General features: G+C 41.0%; 1 protein-coding gene across 1 annotated transcript; it reads left to right on the plus strand.

Moving 5' to 3' along the window:
* The first annotated feature begins 223 nt into the window (after positions 1–223).
* LOC112957249 (neuropeptide Y receptor type 4-like) lies at positions 224–6,070 on the plus strand. The gene is made up of 2 exons (XM_026050848.1): positions 224–285; positions 2,742–6,070. The coding sequence occupies exon 2, from the start codon at positions 2,856–2,858 to the stop codon at positions 3,984–3,986; it is 1,131 nt and encodes a 376-aa protein (XP_025906633.1). The 5' UTR covers positions 224–285; positions 2,742–2,855; the 3' UTR covers positions 3,987–6,070.
* Positions 6,071–20,847: the final 14,777 nt, after the last annotated feature.

A 20,847-nucleotide genomic window follows, 5' to 3' on the forward strand; every position in this document is an offset into this window, starting at 1 on the left:
ACACTATAGAATGCAAACCATTAAAAGCCAGTGAACCCCAAAAATGCATTGCAGACCTGCTGAGCTATTCATTACCGTCCCCACATCTGCTGCCTGACACAGACCTACAGTCACACAAGCAGCATTGCCTTTGGGAACACGCTCCTTACAGTGCTGGGCTCTGCTTTCTGCTTTTTGAGTGACTTCACTACATTGTATTCTTGTTTCAGCACTGCAAGATGTCACTACTGACTCCTGAGCACGTCCAGAAGAGTCTGTCATCCCGGTGAAGGCTCAGCCTCTCAGGTACAGATGTTTGCAATAAGCCAGGACACGTTTTTCAAGCTACAAGAGAAGCATGTGCTTGTTGTCCAGGATACTGTAGCTAAGGAGACTAGGCTGGAACTACAGTGCAAAGCCCAGGTGGACACGGATGGCAGGGCCCGTTTGTCCTGTCCAAATGCCATGACTGAGCTCCTTCAACTGGTACCACATGATATATCAGCCACTGACCACTTTGCTCTTTTTCGTTTGCAGCCTGTCTCCACAGGCCAGCAGTCACCACAAGTCACAGTTCCTGATTTTCCATTCTATCACCATTTTCACACTGAATGAGATGAAACTTTCTTTTTTTCTGTACTGGCCATCTCCATACATGACAGTATAATTCACCTATAGTCACTGCTTTTCCTTGTCATTCCAGAGAAGGAAAATCTGCTCACCCTTGGCAGGGAACACTACAAAAGTGTGCGGACAGAAACAGYAATACCCACAGCCACATTTTGGAAAATTTCCTCTGCTGCTTTTGAGCTAGTTTTAAATTTCTGAGGAAAATAAAATTAAAGGAAAAGAAAATATTAACATATCTTACTTACGTGAATGTCTATAACACATAGGAACCTATTTATTACAGRTATTTATTAAACCAACAAAGCAACCAACAGCAAAAGAACTGTCCTTACTAATTTTTGCAGATCAGACAGAACAACAGTCACAAAACACTATTTACTGTACATTGTTGATTTTATTGTCAGCTCCTGAAAAATCAACCTCTTAAGAAGCAGACAGTACAAATCTAAAATTAAAAGATGAGATAAACCGAAGATTAGTGTGGTGGACTCTCTTCTGTACCGTACTGGTAACCTTTATGCACACAGTTGCTCAGCAATAAATGCAGCTCAAACAGTGACAAGTTCACCGCATCATTTATATATTAATATCTYGACCACTTGTTTTTCTGAAGCCCTGAGAAGTCCATCGTTGCCTCAAACGTTGTTTGAGCCACGTTTTATTGCTGAGAAAAGRCTCATACAATGAGTAAACAGTGTTGTTCCTCAAGTATTTATTTACCTTGCACGTTACAAGCCTTCATACTCCGTGTAGTTGTCTCTGACCTGAGGAGAAGACCCATCAGGGCGAGATGTTTTTCTCCATTCCTTGACATTGCACAAGCCTGCACTGCAGAGGAGAGGATGTAGAGCAGACTGTGCCAAGGCAAGGGATAACTATCTACGTAAGTGGGTTCTGGAGCTTGGTTGAAGGAAGCTCTGCACCAGGTAACCCATAAGAAAAGGGAAAGAGGATATTCTCCTGGTGTACAGAGGAGGAAATGCATCTGGAAAGAGAGAGTGACACAGTTTGTTATAATAGTCTCTCAGGGGCTCATTGKTAGAGTCCAGCCAGTCCTATGACCAAGATTTCCAAAAGTGCCCAGCTCCTACTAAATTGGTGCCCTCATCTATGTAAGACCTCATTTAAAAACCCAGCTCAGGGGTTGCAGCAGGTTGCGAGCAAGCAGGCCAGTCAGCCTGTGGACAGGCAGACTTTAACCTTAAACTCTATTGAYTAAAATGTGCCAAAAGAAAATTATGTTGGAGAAGAATCAATAATAAACTTTTCGTAAGAAATTAGGTAATGCTGTCAAAATTACTGACTCTTATGGCCAAAATCAAGAAGCTGGAAGATAGTTCTGGTAAGTCCTCTGATGACTCCATTGGTCATCCACAGAGCGACATCACTGCCTCATGGGCATGGCAGTTCATCCAGAAAGGAGAAGCAGGGGAGTAGGACAGGACTTGCCATGAGTTATGGCAGCTGCATAGAAGCCCMAAAAAAGTTGAACTGATTTTGAATATTTTCATACTTTTTCAAAACAGTTCCATGTAAGCCCTGCTGAGGATCAGAGTGTAGGTTTTTGCATGGCGATTACATCGCAAGCAAGTGTGTGTTCTGGTTGCACCAGCAAATTCATTTCACAGACCAACTTGCATAAGGTGTTCCTATGTTGGTGTTATGCAGTTAGTACGTCTTAGATTTCCCTCTGATATTTAGCTTGAATGAAGTTAAATGCAGCCTCACTCAGTACCTTCTGCTCACTTTTGGATCAAAACCTCACAGAATTACACATGATTTTTTTATTCTAACTGTAATTTGCCCAGTCTTCTTGAAATGCTACTCTGTTTTGTTAACATTGTTCAAGACACTGCACTGAGTTAAATCATAAAGCAAAGATATATTTAAAATCATGAGGTAATCTCAACACAAGCATATTGCAATAGAGCTGCACTGACTTAACAACAGTAAGAACCCTTGGCAAAGTAAATAACTCAATTTTATGGTCCAATACTCTAAATGAAAGGGAAATGAAAAAAAGACACAGGATCACTGGCATTCACTTCCCTGTCTCACTCTGCGGCATTGCTACCCTTTTGGCTTATCTCTTTTTAGCATAATGAAGCAACTATTTTTTCTTTCCTTTGCAGCTTTAACAAAATCCTTTGCAGCTGAAGAGAACAGATTAAGCACCTTTAAGGCTGCCTTCAGAAGACTGCAGTTCTATTTCCTTATCACCTTTTTGGATAATCTTGGGGCCCAGGATGAATAAAACAAGAGTCGTCAATGACGGTTTTCCTTTCGTGCACAGCAAGAACTGGAGCTCAAACCGGAGCTTCCCCACACACCTTTCAAACCAGTGCAGGAACATCACTGACCTTACTGCCTTTCTGGCCACGTCTTACAGTTTGGAGACAGTCCTAGGCATCGTGGGAAACATTTGTCTGATTGCTGTCATAGCCAGGCAGAAGGAAAAGGCCAACGTCACCAACATCCTAATTTCCAACTTAATAATTTCAGACTTGTTTATGAGTCTTGTCTGCCTGCCTTTCACCATTGTTTACACGATGATGGACTACTGGATATTTGGGGAGGTCATGTGCAAAATGACCTCTTTCACTCAGTGTACATCTGTGACAGTGTCGATTCTTTCTCTTGTCCTTATTGCTCTGGAAAGACATCAGCTCATCATAAAGCCAACTGGCTGGAGGCCAAGCGTCTCCCAAGCCTATCTAGGAATTGGAGTCATCTGGATTTTAGCGTGCCTCATGTCCCTGCCCTTTCTGACCACATCCATCTTGTCTAATGATTTGTATGGGCAGCTCTCATACATCATGAATTTTTCCACTGACAAGGTCATATGCATCGACTCATGGCCTTCCGAGCAGCACAGACTTATCTACACCACCACTTTGCTGCTCTTGCAATACTGCATCCCCCTCTTGTTCATCATGGTTTGCTATCTGCGTATCTACTTACGTCTGCAGAAGAGAAAGGACATGTTTGAGAAAAGCGAATATAGCAACCGAGCCGCTCAGCTGAGAAGGATAAACATTTTGTTAGCATCCATGGTCGCTGCTTTTGCTGTGTGCTGGTTACCACTGCATGTTTTCAACACCATTGAGGACTGGAATTACAGAATCATTTCACCTTGCCACCACAATCTGATCTTCTCATTGTGTCACCTGTTAGCCATGGCTTCCGCCTGTGTCAACCCTGTTATCTATGGTTTCCTAAATAGCAATTTCAAAAAAGAAGTGAAGTCACTGATTCTGAGCTGCCAGCATAATTCGGTAACTGCATCCATGGAGGAATATGACCATTTACCTTTATCCACCATGCAGACTGAAGTCTCCAAGGGCTCACTGTTGAATGGCAGGCACAATTCTATCTAGCAAAAAGCAAACATTTACAGAAAGATGTATGGAGCACACTGCAAACCAACTACTACCTGTTGGTATAAAAAGCAACTGATGATGCTATAACCAGGATATGAACAGGAGCCCATTACTGCCTGATTTTTGGAAGAAAGCACAAAGAAAGTTTGTAAGCATGTATGGTAGCTCCTACGGTGCACAAGTTGTTCATGTCACTGAGATGGTAAAGACAGGTAGAGAAGACTGGGCTGCTCTAACCACTGCATAACTATTGTGCGGATGCACACAAACTGACACTAAGTTCACCAGCCAAGCTCACATCTCTGTCACGACCGAGGCAGAAACCAAGACYGGCAGTACCAGTGCTGCAGCCTGCACAGAGCGCCGCCCAGCTACCCMGATTCTCATTCACTTTTCAGTATTAGTAAGTTCTGAGCCACTGTTGACAGAGCAGTGGAAATACAGACTTGTAAATACAGAAGATTTTGTGCTTTGCTGATTCTCACAGCTTACTAGGTAACACTAATCTTTCAGCAGATCTGGTTCATATCAAACTATTGGATGCCTGTTCACAATGTCTCTGTAGAGACACAAAACTACAATCCTGTTACTTAAAGACAACAGTTACTTATTGAGGAATGGTGGCAGATGAAAATAAACAGGATATCCAGATTCCTTCTGTTGTCAGTTAAAGCTCCTCAYGCTAAAAATGCATGCCATGATAATATGAGATGGCTGGATTACTGGAGATTTCCAAAACCTTAGTAGCAAGGTGCTACTGCTACTTCAGAGAAATGCTTTTCAGCTCTTTGGTACTCTAAATGCAGAGTATCCCATTTAGAAGATGGAAACAGGCACAATAAAAACAGCTCCAACAACTCTAGCTTTCTGGAGTGGTCCCACTCCCAAAGACATAAATCTGCATGGAGTCTTTCAGTTTCCTATTATAATACAACCACATGTCAGATATTAGACCCAAGAGGTGCTGAAAAGCTGAGTAATCAGTTAAAGGTCAACAAAAACACACAAGCAGAATCCAGATCAAGTTGAGACACATATCTGAAAGCCACGCTAGAGCATTATCAGTCACACTACTGAAGTGTGGATTTTTTATTAAAAAAAACATGAGAGCAACTGAGACATTGAGTGACTGCTAAGAAACCACGAAGTACATATGCTCAAGAAGCTCATGCTGAGGAAGTGATTAAAAAAAAAACACAGCAAGTGTAAAAATAAACAAACATTGTGAATCTTAATTCACTTCGCAGTAGGTCACTGCTAAAGATTTGTGGATTGTCTTCTGTCCTGAACTGTTAAGCTAATCCTAGCACAAGACTGAGCTCCTGAGTTCTAACCTGAATGATATTATCATAAACTGTCTTTTCTCATCATAGTCATTAGGTTTACATGGAATTGAAGCTATTCAATGTGCAGCTTTGTATCAAGCCAGAAATCCTTTAGGCTGGAAACTCTGATTATATGGACTAGTAAATAACAATGTGAAGGAAAAATCCTTTCCATGTTACAATTTGACAGGTCATACGGATGTTGGACAAAGTATTGAAAAATGAAGGTAAGAGCAAAATCTCATACTACAGACCAGCAAGAGCCATCAGCAAGAAGGGGATCATATCCTCAGCTGACAGAGGTGGAGTGAATCCTTTCCCAGCAGCTGAGAACACAAAAATAGGCAGCAGAATTCAGGCTGGGTCATTAAATTCTCAAGTTCAGAGTATTAATGCAAAAGCTGAGCTGACAACGTTCTGATTCTGTGCAGAACGAGTTTATCTCAGCGAGAGAGTTCATGTGCAAATGCCATTTGCATCTTCCCCAAACTATCTGGCAAGATATTTATGCTTCTTTCGAATGGACTTCTGCTTTGCTTTTCTTGTGCCAGTTATGATGAGGAGTTGTTTATCTTGATTCATTTGTATATAATGTCATTTCTAGTCTGGACACTGAGCCCATTAGAAACACAGAAAAAGAGGACTATTTTTTTTCTCATCTACAGTTCCAGTTTAAAATTTACTGTTGTAACGGAAAACATGTGGTGCTGATTAGTACAAAACACATTACGTTGTATTTGCATGCTTCAACACTCCTTCAGCTTTGTGGTGTCTTTGTATTTGGGAGTCAATTTCACCCAATTAGCTTTAARTAATCCTGTCCATTTCCTATACTTGTTACATTTTCACATTTAAGATATGTGTCAAACTATACTAAAAATATTCTGCTAAAAATGAACATAAAAGATTATCTGTAATCATTAATATACTACTTTTCAAGCGGCAGTGCTTTAAATTGAAGTAATCACCCTTAAAACTACATGTTCATTGAAGCAAAAATTTGTCAAAAATTGGCAGCCACGATCACAAGCACATGTGAAGCAATCAGATCCAACATTAGAATAACCCAGACTGTTACAAACGGGGATTTACTTTCCTTTAATGACTAAATAAAGTGTCAAGCTTTGAACCAAGTGCTGTTTGATGCTAGTGGACTCTCATCTGGAGAAACTGCTGGACTTAGGCATTAAAATCCACCATTTCCCACTCATGCATCTAATTGCAAAATTCAGATAATCAAAACTCCCCATCAGCTGCTGCCTCTTCACCTCCTTACATACCCTCTGAAGGCACATGTGCTTCAACTTCCTAAGTTCTATAGGTAGCTAAATACACCCTTTAAAGTAAAACCAGAAAAAAAGAAGTTCCAAAGGGCCAAATGTCTACGCCACGTTAAGCCTTAACAGTATTTACACACTGGGAATCCTTCCATCCATCCTTCCATCACGTGTCTTCACCGCCACTTCTTCTTTACATTTGAACATAAAGCCTTGCAAAGCTAAGCAGGTAGCTATGCACAAAAGCAGAGGAAGTTATTAAGCTGTTAGTTTTTAAAAACCTCTCTTGCAGTTGTTTCCTTTGAAGGCAAAGGAAAGGCTGGATGTGATTATAACCTATACACTTGTTGAAACAGCTGTTTTTGTCACTTTGAGAATTTAATGTGACCAAGACAGTTTCTGTTGCTTTAGTTCCAGCAAAGAGTAACAGGACAGAACKAGCAAACATACATTTGTAGAAAAACTAATAATATTCATATTTAAGAAAGATCAAACTTTATTGTTTGTGTTGTGCTGCAATGATGGTTTAAAACATGCTCTTTACAAAGTTCTGCCACTGAATTACAAAGGAAATGTGGAGGAACTATGCAAGAGGCATTATGTGAATCATGAGTTCAGAACACTTTCCARTCTTACCCCAACTTCTCTTTTTRAAACCTTCTCATGATTCGCCTCTTGTGACACATTGTAAGAACACAGAGCTTCCTAGCAAGCAAACAACTTTTTCCTGTGATGTTAAGTGGCACACTTTGGGAAATCTAATAATAAAAATCAAAGCAACATTGCCTACATTGCTGAATTTCTCTGTGCCTGCTACTATAAAATGGCATAGTACTATTTACAGCGTAAACTACATAAGATTTAGTTCTCAGCAAGGTCCAAGTGGGAGGGAAAAGAAGTTTTACCATATGCACATAAAGGGTCACCGATATGTGAAGGATTAGTAACTTGATGTGTTATTCCTCAGGATAAATATGGTGCTCAGCCAAAGGTATCAAATATTTGACACAGGGCATTTCAATTTCCTGATCACAAGGCTTGACTCACCTTAGGCTTGCTTGAATTTGACAGGACTCTATGCAACCTACGGTCACAAACCATAATGAGAAACCCAATCAGAAAACTTAGGTTGCCTGTATCAACATTTTACTGAACCTCATATAAGCTGATGGGGTCAAAAGAATGAGTGCACTTTTATGAGCTGGGTTCCCTGCCCAACAGRGTAAAACCAGATGAGAGGATGATCACAGGTCGTGCTTTAACAAGCACAGGTTGCTTTTTATTACATCAACCCATGTGCAGCAGTGATGCCTGCTACACCCAGGTGTCTCATTGCAGGACACAGATGCAAGGCTGTTATCACGGGATGCTCAGCATAGACCTGCATGGGAGAGCTGTTCCCAGCAGGGCCAATGCCAGCGTGTGCTGGTTTCAGATGAAGACCATGCACACCAACAGCAACCATCTACACCGCTTGCTCTAAATTCAGGAATCACAACCTCAGGACCCACCGAGGACTCCTCTGTGACAATAACTGTCTTTGACACACRTGACTTCTTGCACGTTCACCTGACCTTTTCTTTGCAGGCTCATCTCCAAGAATTACTTGTCTGATTTTCAGGGATACAAGGCACTGATTTCAATGAAAATTGTTGCTTAGCACCATGGATAATCCGGGTTTACATTTTACAAACGTCAACATGCATGTAGCTTTTATGAGTTTCCCCCACTATCTCAGTTTGTTTAACAAAGTCGCTGCTTTGAACTCAGGAAGTCATAAGTAAGATAAGACCGAGATTTATATTTTTGTGTAAGGCCTTTTCCTGACAGACAGTGCTCATTAGGCTTTAGTCAGAATTGTTGTGTTACTCTTCCAATAAAGGTTTAGCAACCTTGGAACCCARTAGCTGCATAGAGATTATGCATCAGAAATCAGAAATTTATGATATTAAACATCAGTGTTTTCTGCTAGGCTAAAATTGACAAGACCCAACCAGTCAATCCATTTGGGTATATATATAATAACAACTAGTTAAATAGTGCAATAGTTTTCATCCTGTATGGCAAGAAATATTTTATTCAGTAACAATCAGAATACAGATATATATAGCACCTATTTTTCTGCCTACTGGCAAAATATGGTGGGTTATGTTAGACAAGGTGACATAATGACAGTAATATGGATACATGCTATTTACTAGATTATCACAGATGCAAATACAGCCTAATTCTGTCCACCTCGAGCTGTAACACTTAGCAGTAGAAATACAGTTTTGTCAATCAAAAGCTATGATGGCATGCAGAACATGAAACTTGCACTTTAACTTTTAAAAATAGGACTAAGTTTTGTCATTTAAATCCCAGATAAAAGCCATTTTGTCCTTGGATTACAATCATGTTAGTTTATGAGTTATTGGGTCCCATATGCAGACTATGGGAATATAAAGCCTACCTGTCAACAGCTGGACAAACACTCCATCATACATGAGTATCTATCTTGATTCCGTTTTATTACAGGGTGACTGCACACAGAATGTACTTATCCCACATTATGTGTGTAGCACAGCAATGACCATTGATTTATCTACTTGCCAAGGCTGTCTTAAAAACTAAAAATAATTACGTGTACCAAGTATTTATTTCAAGGCAGGTTATAGAACAGTACCTGAAGTCCTAAAGGACAATCTCTGTCAGTGTAATCAATCAGGACAGCAATATATGAAGCATGTGAAGATTAACATATACAATACAAATCTTTGAATTTCTCTGCAATATGGGCCACTGAGTAACAGGTACACTACGTATTTTTTAGTATCAGAAAACACTAAGAACKTCTAAAAACAGGTCACAAGGATGAGAAAGAGTTCCTCATTCGGCAAAAAGTTGCAGCACAAATTTCTTTACCTGACAATAATTGCTCTGTTTGCTGCTCTACAGACTGGTCAATAAGCTTCTCTTAAGTATGAGAAGCTGTGTGATATACTTCTGATATACACTATGTGTTATAGTGTATACTGTATAGTGCTGCGTGATACTTGGTTACATGGGCCTTTGTTACAACTATCATAAATTCAATATTTTTTTTACTAGAAGTCATTAGGAAAGAGATAGCAGCAAGTACTTGTGTGTGCAGAGAGGCTAGATAAGCATAAGGAACAGACTTAATATGGCATGACTAATGTCTTACTTCGAGGAGGTTACATAAAGTATTATTTTTTAGACCTGGAAACAAATTAATTGATGCTGCTGCTATGATTCAGCCATCATCTGGACTGGCTGTATTCATTCTGGTCTCAGTAGTCTATTTTTACAGGTAGGAAATGAAAATATGCAGTGATGCTTATTTTTAAGTGTGCTTATCAGTGGCAATCTCTCATTTTATGCTAAGAGCAAACGATGCTGAATATTTCCTTTTATAGAGAGCTACAAATAAGATACCCATAAGTATTAATAAAGTCCCAGAAATATCTATTTWTAATCAAACTTATAAAACAGCAATTCTAATAGTGAGGAAAATATAATCGCTTATTTTAATGGATGCTTAAAAAAAAAATCACTGTCCTGCTAGGAAAGATTAGTCATGTTGCACCCCATAGTGACATATACTAACTGAGAACAACTAGCAGGCATTAAAAAGTTACAGATATTCCTTAGAAACCCTAAAGATATGTGTAATACTTTGGGAACTTTTACTTGTTCTTCTTTAAAAACAAATAGAAAGGGGCTTAATGTCACTCAGAAGCAATACCAACCTTCCTGGAACAGGAAGSCAATCACTAAGCCAATTTTCACATTTTAAATAGCATTACAAACACATCATTGCAACCTTGAAGGAAGAGAGGTTCTATGAGGATGCTTGCTGTTAATACCTGTTCTTTGTTGGCCGTGCCAGAGAGGGAGCTATCATCCCATCAGTCCTTGAAGCGCCAATCTGGAACCAAATTATGCACTCGAGTGCCATCCACCACAGGCTCCATCAAGTAACTGCGCCTCAGACACTGCTGACTTTTAACTAAGAACTCCTCCCTATACTCTAAGGGCAGTTTGATACATCCAAGTTGATGTTTTGGTTGACTGTCCTTAACTACTGCAAGTTCTTCATACAGAAAAGGCAGAACTTTTACTCCCACCTATACTTATCAGAATGACAGCACTTGCTGGAGACCTTGCTGGAGGATCAGACACTCAAAGTACAATGCATTCCACAACACATTTCACAAAAGGGTAAATTTTCCCACAGAAATGCTACTGGCTGCATGTCTGAGGATCAGACCAGCCTTCTGGAGGCCACTCTTCTGCAAAAGCCCTGCAGTTCCAGCAAACTTGCCTTCCTCTTGTGCATTTAGAGGGGAGAAAAGGTTTATAAAAGCAGCTGTGCAAGATCTCCACAAGCTCACAGCTCCAAGAGACAGTGTGAGCTAGGACCGTTCAAAGGACATGACACTTGTTCCCGGAACTGGTCATGACTTAGTGCTTGACCTTTAGTAAGTCCCATCATTACCGTCCCATCTGCCCCCTCATTCTGCGCTCCTTGCCACAGCAGACTGTGCATCTTCTGGGCCACTGTCTGCCCTGTGGCAATGCAAATTCCCACTGCAATGTATCATGTCAGCCAATGAATGCTTTGTCACTGCCATAATAGAAATTACAACCAATACTAATTGACTTAATTACACCTTATCAACCTATTTGTTTTCGTAATGGAAATTTAACAGCTCAAGGAACGCTTCAACTATGTTTTGAAAACTTAAATATAAAAAGCTTGAGAATTAAGAAACAGATAGGAAACTGAATTCAGTCAGTCTAATTCAGCTATACAGCGGTGATATTAAAGAGCAGAACCTGGGCGCAGCTAATGATCTGGCCTACATGTTACATTTCTCAATATAAGCAAAAGAGATACAAGATATAAATGGAAACCAGGATAAAGAGACAGAAATATTTACACGTTACTTCTGTTTAGCTTTGCCCCTATCATTGTAATTTACTGAAAGGAAAGAACTAAGAATGACAGCAGAAACTGATAGCAGGGCCAGGCTGTCCGTGGGAGAGGTCGTGGAGCTGAGCAGGGAGCTCGGGGAGCACCGTGGCCGCTCTCTGCATGGACACGAGTGCCAGTCTGTGTGTGAGGACGGGGCTTTGGGCCACCAAGATGCAGGGAGGAAACATGAGACCAAGGGGGAGGCACCTCCACAGCGACTTCCAGGCCACACACTGTCCCTATGGTATGCAGCAGTTAAGTGCAGTGGCTACAGGGAATTACATTTCCTGCGGACCTCGCTGGGCCCAGAAGGGCTTTCACTTCCTTGCCACAAGCGCGTGCAGCAAGGCCTGCTGTGTTTCGTGGGCCTGTGCATGCACAGCCAGAGAGGCCGGCAGGCACCAGAGAAAACCTGCTCCTAGTCATGAGACCATAACGACGTGCAAATAGTTAACCCTGAGAATTACATGTGTCAAACATTTAACTAGGTTTGCGCCTTACAGTTTTATTTTCTTAAAGACGCTGTTCTGAGAGCCACAATTTTGTTTATGAACCTGTGCTGCAGCTGCACCTCTCCTCTCCCACAGTCCGTGGCTGTGTGCCAGCCACTCCACAGTCGCATAAGCGCATAGGGAAGGGTGCTGTATTCCCTTTGTCTGTTGATACACAGGCTTTTTGGAAGCACAGGCTGAGCAATTCCTGGCCTGCATAGAGTGGTGAGGGCTGGAGAGGCAACAACCTCACCAGCGGTGATAGAACTGAGCGGGGTTCAAACATGGTCCCTGCAGGATTTCACATGGACCAAGGAAGTGGCCTAGCAGGGCTGCACATGAGATTAGGAAGARCCCTGGGGATCCTGTTCTGGGATTTAGGTGCCTAAACTTCATCTAATCTAATTGTGAGTCCAGGTCCGAGGCGATGTGTCTCTGTCATACAGGAAGCCTATAAGCAAGAGGGTGTTGAACCCAGCCCTGTACTAATAAACTAATCCCCAAGCCAGATTCTGTCTTAACCTTACTTTAATCCCCAAGAACTGCAGCCTCAGGATCTTCAACCCACAATACACAGGCAGTGAGACAGGGCTGCTCAAGGTGACCTGAATAAGGATGGGCAGTGACACAATTACAACAATTTCCCTTTTGAGGGGAGTCACTTGATTTTGTAATTAATTTAGTTTGAATGAGTTCATTTTTTTGCAAGCTCTGTAGTGCTAATGAGTCCTCTAGGCCCTGAGGGACACATACCTAATGCAGAGCTTGCTAGATATATTTTCATTTATTTTTTGCTTAACCATTAGACCTCCTCAGCTACACAAAGGAAAGCTTAACTGATGCTGTGTGCTCTGTCTAGACMCCTATGTAGAATACCCAAGAGGCGAAGTCAGTTGAAGATAGATACCTATTTTTTAGTCTTTTATTTTCTCCTAATTAACTAACATCAGGTAAGAGCCATTCCTACTTGCAGCAGGATGTAGGGTAAGTCAGTAAGCAATTACACAATATGTTGGATTCAGGGACTGTGCTCTTCTCCATCCTGCTTTCCTCCCATCCACTGTCACCCTCCTAGCTGTGATAGTACATCTCAACAGAGCTGGGAACTGCATAGCTGAAGCRATATGCATTTAAAAATAATACTCAAAAGTGGAGGGAAGAAAAAAAATTAAAAAGYACTCTAAGAAATGAAAAGTGACTATTTTTAATCTTATTGTGCTTGTGCCATACCACAGTATCCACTTGAGGCTGTGGCTCTATATATAGTTATATCAGACCAACTGAAGACATAGTGACCTGCAACATAGGAACATGAATTTTGAGGACTAGAATTGCTTAAGCAAGTTTCATGACTGAAGTCAATAGTAAGTCTAGCTAAACCTTCAATCTGTGGATTTGTTTCACACTAATTCAGGGGAGTGTGGTCAGAACCTTGCACAAGTAAATGTATCACTACTTCATCTTACTATATCTGGCCACAGTCTTCAACATGTGTAGATAAGAACATTTGCACCAATTGTGGTGGGAGGTCACTGTTTTGTGTCAACTATCCCCTATTTTGTTTTCTTTCACTTCAAGTTTCTCACTGCTGTTTGAAACTTCAAATTCAGAACTTGTTCAGGCTCATCTTGCCTATCTGGAATCACATTAGCTCACCGCATCTGTCAGTTAAAACTGGATCTCAATTCCAATCACGAAAAATAACTCTTGAACTTCTTGAAATGTATCCCTAGCTTGCATCATTCTGTTTCCTTACAGACCAGCAAGCTTCAGTTCGGTGCATAAATGCTGAATGTAGAGTCATAACATGATTCTTTCCAAAATGAAAGCTTTATGCAGAAGGCAGACTTTTCCTAAGGCACAAACAAAAGTTCARTGGTCAACAGTTTCAAAGCAAATCTGTCTTTAAAAAAACTCTACTTCTAATATAAAGCAACAAGTAACAGGTTTTAAGATCCTTTGCAATATTTTGGGGCTTAAACTGTGAGAGTATTTTCACATTTGTCATTTATATTAGCAGGAGACTTTTCCTTTTGGGCACAATGTGAAGTTCACAGGCTTTCTTTGCCAGGGCACTCCCACGTGAGGACACAGCAGGCACTACCAGCAGGTACATGGTGCCTGGTGCTTTCATMACAGGAGGACAGAGGTTGCTTTCTGTGACTTTAAGGAGACCGACTCCACAACCCTTGAGACAGGCTATAATCCAAATCTTTAGGGAATAGACTGGGTCTATTAAAATGGCAAAATGTCAGCTTATCTTTTCCTCTTTTGGGGTCTTATTTTTTAAAAGCATTTTTTTTTTTTCTCCTAAGCTGCCCTGATTAGATAGCACTAATATCATTAAGGTAAATTGGTTCCTTGGGAGATGTCCCAATTAAATGGCTATCCTAATTAAGCACATCCTGATTAAGCAGAAGATCCTATAATTATAATAATAGCATGTAATAAAAACTGGCCCATAGTTTTGTTCAGATAGAAAGCATTTTGCAAGCTTTATTTACAGGAACTACTTCATCCAGAATGGAAACACAACCAGCTCTGGGGTGAGACACTGCATCTGTTTAGTGAGGTTCGGCAGAACTAAACAGTCTTTCAGGGCAGGAAATGAAAAACCCTGCAGCATATTGACAATGTTATCATTAGGTAGACGGTACTTAAGTCAGCAGTTTGGACTCRATATTGCAAGTGCTCTTAGCAGAGTGATGTAGTACTTATAATTGCTGTATACAGTCACGAGTGGACTAAAGAGGTGCCACCTAACTTAAAGATTTATGTTCCGTACTGATTGGAGGAAGAGTCCTGTGCTGATCTACTGCCTTATAATCTCTGTAAAAAGACCTCAGTCCTATATTAACACCACCAAACGTTTCTTAGTTTGTAACACTGAGGCAAGTGAAGCACAAGAAGACACCTGGTAGAGTCTGGTATAATACTCTTGTGAAGGAATAGCTAATCCATCAGTTGTAGTGAGCTGTAAAGCTGAGATTCTGTCCTTATAGTTATTTCAAATGTATGGCTATTTATTTTCCTCTCTCTTTTTCTTTTTTTGAGCGCTACCGTGCCAAGGAGAGTTCTTACTATGTGTTTTGGAAGCTGTTCACATTCCAGCTTGCCTAATTGTTGTCTGCTGGCTGAGTTTCTCTGTGGAACATGATAGCCTCAATTTTATTTTCTGTCCTATACAACATCTTGTCTGTGGTGTTATGTTAAGTAACCACTGCTAAGTAAGAGCAGCAAGGCAGATGGAGCTGAACAAACATTTAGCTAGGAATATTATGCCCTTTCTTTTTTCTTTTTTAGCCAACATGAAGTCACCGTGTCAGGGAGTCAACATGAACCTCACAGGCGGAAAATTRTGAAGTGACTAAAAACCTGAGTGAATATATATATTTACATAAAGATCAACTAGTAAGTTATCAGTGAAATTTTCTTTTGTGACAATAGCATTGGAATTAAGTAAAATGACCCTGAATTTAAAGGCATCAGCAATATGGGAAGAGGATATAAGGTTCAACAGCTGAACAGGGAAAGAGGGGGATGGGAAGAGGGATGAGTAGGAGATCTTGCCCTTACAGAACAACTATGAGTTTATAGTATGAGGCAACTATGAGAAGTACAGATACAATATCTGCAGTATTTTGATAAATGGCATTGTGCAAGGCCCTCATGCAGAATTCAACATACAGCTCTAATTAGCTACTTTGAGGAAAGATCTGCAGAACTACACAGCAAGATTAATAGGACCAGGGAAAGAGCCAGCCTACAAACCAAGGAGGACTAAAAGAGTTCACCTATTTAGCCTATGACAGCAGTTTGCACTTGCCTTGTGCAGATAACATCAGAAAGGAAAAATAAAAACAACCTACTTCAGGTACAGCACAACATTCCACCCCCAAGGGGTGGAAATCAGAAGGCTCTGAGTGAGTTAAGAGTGCTGCCTCTTAACCACAATTACTATTAAGATAAAACCTGGATAGTTGGTGAAAATGTTTACCACAGTAGCTGTGAACTGGCCTTCACAGCCCRGATCAGCACCAGGCAGCTGAGGCACCGGCCTAGCTGGCAGCCCAAGGACATTCCCAGTCTTGCCTCAATCTTCCTCCTTTAGCCCAGTCTGCCACTTTACAAAACTTTCCATGACCTTGCCAGGTCTTTCTGCAATGCACAGACAATAAAAATGACTTTCTTGAGCAGAGGCCGCTGGTGGGCAAATGGCTCCAAGGTGGCACTGACTTAAGATATATATATCTCTCTATATATATATTTTTCCCCCAGAAACTTGCCTGGAATCATCCAGCAGTTCATAGTAATACCACAACAATCATTGCATTTTACCCTCCCTGCAACCCCCTCCACCCCCCCCCCCCCCCAAAAAAAAAAAAAAAAAAAAAAAAAACACCACTCAAAATACCACAACAACAAAAATAACAACAGTAAAAAAATCCCACAAGGATCTATTTGTTTTTCAGCAAGAATCCCTACTTGGATAGAACCAGGCCTGGATATTTCCAAACCATCAGCCAAATATTTCTGTGAGTGATAAATGTCTCAGAAGAGGGAATTTACAAACACTGAGAAAATCCCAGTTGTCATCAAATCTCCACTGATTATTATTCTACAGGGAAACAAAACAACACTCTGCAGGAAAAACTATAGTGGTTTGTTTTGCTCATCTCATCACAATCACCCTCCTCAGCAGACTCACCCAAAAGCTCCAAGCCCAGCTTATGCACTAACACAGGTGAAGAACAAGCTTCCTGAGGCCTTTCCTGGCAATTAACACTCAGGTTTAATTATCTTTGATTGGAATTATATGGAGCTTGCTTTGCTCACCTCTGCATGCTCTGATGTGTCAGATGGTGATTTTAAACCCAGTTCCTATCAATCAGTCTGCTTCCTGATTTTGTGGTATGTTTGAGTGTTAAAGATAGCAATGGTGTATCGTACTTGGAAAGTTACTTACTGCAAAGCATGAGGCTGTCTTTTGCAAACATTAGTAAAGCGCCATGATGGTCTTGAAAGCAGGGCTAAGGTTACAGTAGATTAAGTGGAAGATGGAAGAACTCTATTTTCAAATGCCTATTTCCAGGCATTTAGAACTTGCCCAGCCTTTGAGAATTAATACTGGGCTGAATTAGATGAAGTTGGGCCAAAGCAGAGTTACCATTCAGGCCTACCCAATTTTGACCTATCCAGATGTTCATTTAGTTATCAGGTTATTTTCTTCTTCATTTCAGTCTGAATTGGGAACCTAAGCATGAACAAATAGGCTGTCCTATATATACATCATCAAGTCCATCTGTGCTATAAATTATTTTTGTGTTGTCAAAATACCAGTCATTTTCCACATATCTTAAGTTGAAGTATGTTCACATTTCTATTCCTAAGTGATTCCACAACCACTAAGAATTTAGTCCATAAATCAGGATTTCATTTTCAAAGGCAGACTATCTTTGGGAACAGTGCTACACACAATTAGAGTAAGCCAGAAGATCATTCCTCCAGGAGACTTTTTGTCTTATAGCTGAAAAGACTAAAGTTTGTCTACTCTTAACTCTACCATTCCGATGGRAAAATACTATACCCTGAGGAATGCTCCTACTCTTAATGCCTTCTCTGGAGTCCCTCCAAACACCTAGGTGTCCTGGGGTTTTCCACACAATTTTCTGGTGAAGAATTCACAGAGCAGTCAGTCTACTGCCAGTGCAAAGAAAAACACTGTGCTTGCTGTGTCCCAGGACAACAAGCAAGAAACAGAGCCCTGCAGAGGCCACAGCAGCCTAAACCTGATTTCATATTTCCACCCAGGACAGATTAGCTCATGAAAAGCAGCTGAGTGTAAGTCCCTGATCTAATGACAGAAGGCTAAATGTTAACCAAAACATCTCATCTTAGCTGAAAGTTTCATATATATATGTGTGTGTGAGTATATATCTATATCTACATGTAAAATCCAAACATGGTGATCAGTTTTGAGTGAAAGCAAAGTAGAATGAAATGTTTACATTACATTATTATTTGCTGAAAAACATTGTACAGGCCATGTCTAATGTTCTGTTGGATTGTGAGAGCTTCAAAATATGAGGTGAATTTTCACACCTGGCTAACATACCTTTGGAAAACGGGCCATGCTATGATGAAAACACTACTATTACCTATTCTGTTGGGAAGAAGTATGAAAGGCTAGAAGAAGCTTTTAAGCATTAAGCAATTAGAAAGTAATTTTGCGTACCCAGATAATGCCAGGATCCGCTGGTCACATAGTCTGGGCTGTATCAGAGCAGGAGCAGAAGCAAATCGTGTGCTGCCAGCAAGAAACCTTCCAGTTCATGTCCCAGGCAATCACACACCGGCACCACAAGCCAGGGAAGCAGGAAACCACACTGGGACCAGGACCTGGTATCCACATCTTTAGGGCTATTAGGGCTGTAGAGGTCCAAGTCTAGAGCAAAGTCTGATATGTTCATAGGGCAGGTGTATAACACAAGAAAAAGCAGGACCCAGTTAGTGATCTGCTAGAGGTTGCACTGGCAGAACCCTCTGGAGGGTCCCTTCACATGGCTCTCGTTCAGCAGGTACATACATCCATTCACTATGACAAGCACTTTGTACAAATGTGGCTACTTATTATTACAAGTGCTCAGTCTGCACATCTCTTATTAAAGTCAATGGAAAAGACAGAGTTCTGCACCTCTCAGCCCACAGGTCATGATTTTGAGAAGACATTGACTGGATCCTGGCTGGACCCACAGGAACTTCCTTGAAGTCCATGGGTCTCCATCCTAGTGTTGGATCAGCTACTGGAACTGGAGCCCAGGCAACCTATGACATTAATAAATCTTTGAAAGGTGAGTTAATTCTGGGGACAGGTTTGAATTTCCTTTGTGCATAACATCAAGGTCTCATTGCTAATCTCATGCTAAAATTAACAAGAAACATGAGTTTCCATGTTTTTTTTTTTCAACTGACTTCTAGAGGAAAATAGGAAAAATGTTAAGAGCTATGTTGCAAGTTCAGTCTAAATATCCTGACCCCTGAGATTATTTAGCCTTAAACCCACATGTAATAACTTCACCATGTCCTGAGGACAGGCATGTTGCTGTACTTGGCAGGATGTCAGTCCCAACACAAATTTCTGAAACTTCAAACTATGGTATCTCCTGTGGTCCTGAGGTGAGGGCAGCGTCCCACTCATCATGTTACAGCTGTTGTAAAGAGCTCCTGTAAAAGTTGACATTCTTGTTCCTTTAACCAATTCACAAACACATATTTTCAAAAATAGTTTTGGCTTTTCCTTAAGAGGCTGCTGGCTCTTGCAAAATAGAGCTTATGGTGTTGTTAAACACTCTGTTCCTTGGCTGTTGACCCACAAATCCCTCGGGCTACATGCAAAGATAGAGCTATTGAGAGTTGCAAGGTTGTGCTGTCACTGCTGCTTCATTTCACTGGCCTTGGCTGATGGGCAGGGGGGAGGTATGCAGAATCTTGCAGGGTTTTGGTTGTATTGCCACCTGGTCAGGTGGCATCACATGCCAGGGCCTTATGGGTCACTTTTGCACTGGAGAAAAAGTATAAGCATAACAAGTTTTATTTTTACATTAGACAAAAGTCCTTGAACAAGGGTGCTTACAGATTATTTGTAAGTTATGGGAGACTTAGTCTAAACATCAAAACTTGGTTCCTAGGGAGCAACAAACCTCTCCGAGCTGAGAGKAGCTGTCCAAGCAGGCAGGGACAGATCCTGTCACAGCTCCGTTCAGAAAGCAGCACTTTTCTTCATGGATCAGACTCCATTATCAGAGTCAAGCAGCGTCAAGGACTAAGCAAAGCTTTACCACATGATGAATCTTGCCCTCTCTGCTTTATAAAATCTACTGACCTTTCAAGAGACCGTCTGTCAAGAGCTTCAGTTCCAGCAAGTGAAAAATCTGATCTACCCCAAACACAGAGAGTACTTGAACAGTGAGAGCACAAACTTCACTGTTCCAACATTGCTGCTGTTCCTGCTCCAGAGACTGGATGCAGAGCTACCCCTTCTTCATCTCTTGGACAAATCCCTGTCAGTTTGGGAATAATTCTGAGGAAAAGTGGTTAGCGATTGCGAATACTTACCTGGACCCACCAGAAAGAGGCAGAAAGAGTCAATGGAGTACCTGTCTCGGCCCTTGAAAACTGCAATTTTGTTCCTTGCAGCATTATGATTTGCTATGTGACAACAGACACAGCCGAGCCCTGCTGTAGGGAGTAGCAACAGCTCCTGTGTTCACCCGGTCCTGTTCTCCAAAACAAAGATAAAATATAGCACGAGTGTTGGGAGGACAAACACTTACACACCAGGAAGTATTCAGATGCCATAATAGAGGGGTTATRTAAATGCTTCCAAGTAACAGTGGGAGATATTTGTTCTACACAATTATCATTATGACATTCAAAACTCACTGCATTAGATTTATTTATCAGCAAGGTATAATCATAAATACATGATGTCTTTCAAGCAATATGACATTCCCTTCCTGCAGATGGCTGGAAATGTTCTTGGATACAATATTTGCAATTAGCTTGCTGATGAAATWAGTGCCCTGAAAAGGTTAGTTTTATAGATGCCCATGTCGCTCCCTTTGTGGCYATTACTGCTTTAACCTCTTCGAGACCTCAGCTGAAATCACTTTCTCAGAACTGGTTTATTGTAAAAGCAGAATGAAAAGGAGTCCAGCATAAGCAGAGAGAAGAGCAGGAGCAAACAGGTGGGCGAAGATCCAGCAAACTTCTCTCTAAACCCTG

This window comes from Nothoprocta perdicaria, unplaced genomic scaffold (genome assembly GCF_003342845.1).
Source record: "Nothoprocta perdicaria isolate Ctin4 unplaced genomic scaffold, notPer1 scaffold_110, whole genome shotgun sequence".
Lineage (NCBI taxonomy): Eukaryota > Metazoa > Chordata > Aves > Tinamiformes > Tinamidae > Nothoprocta > Nothoprocta perdicaria.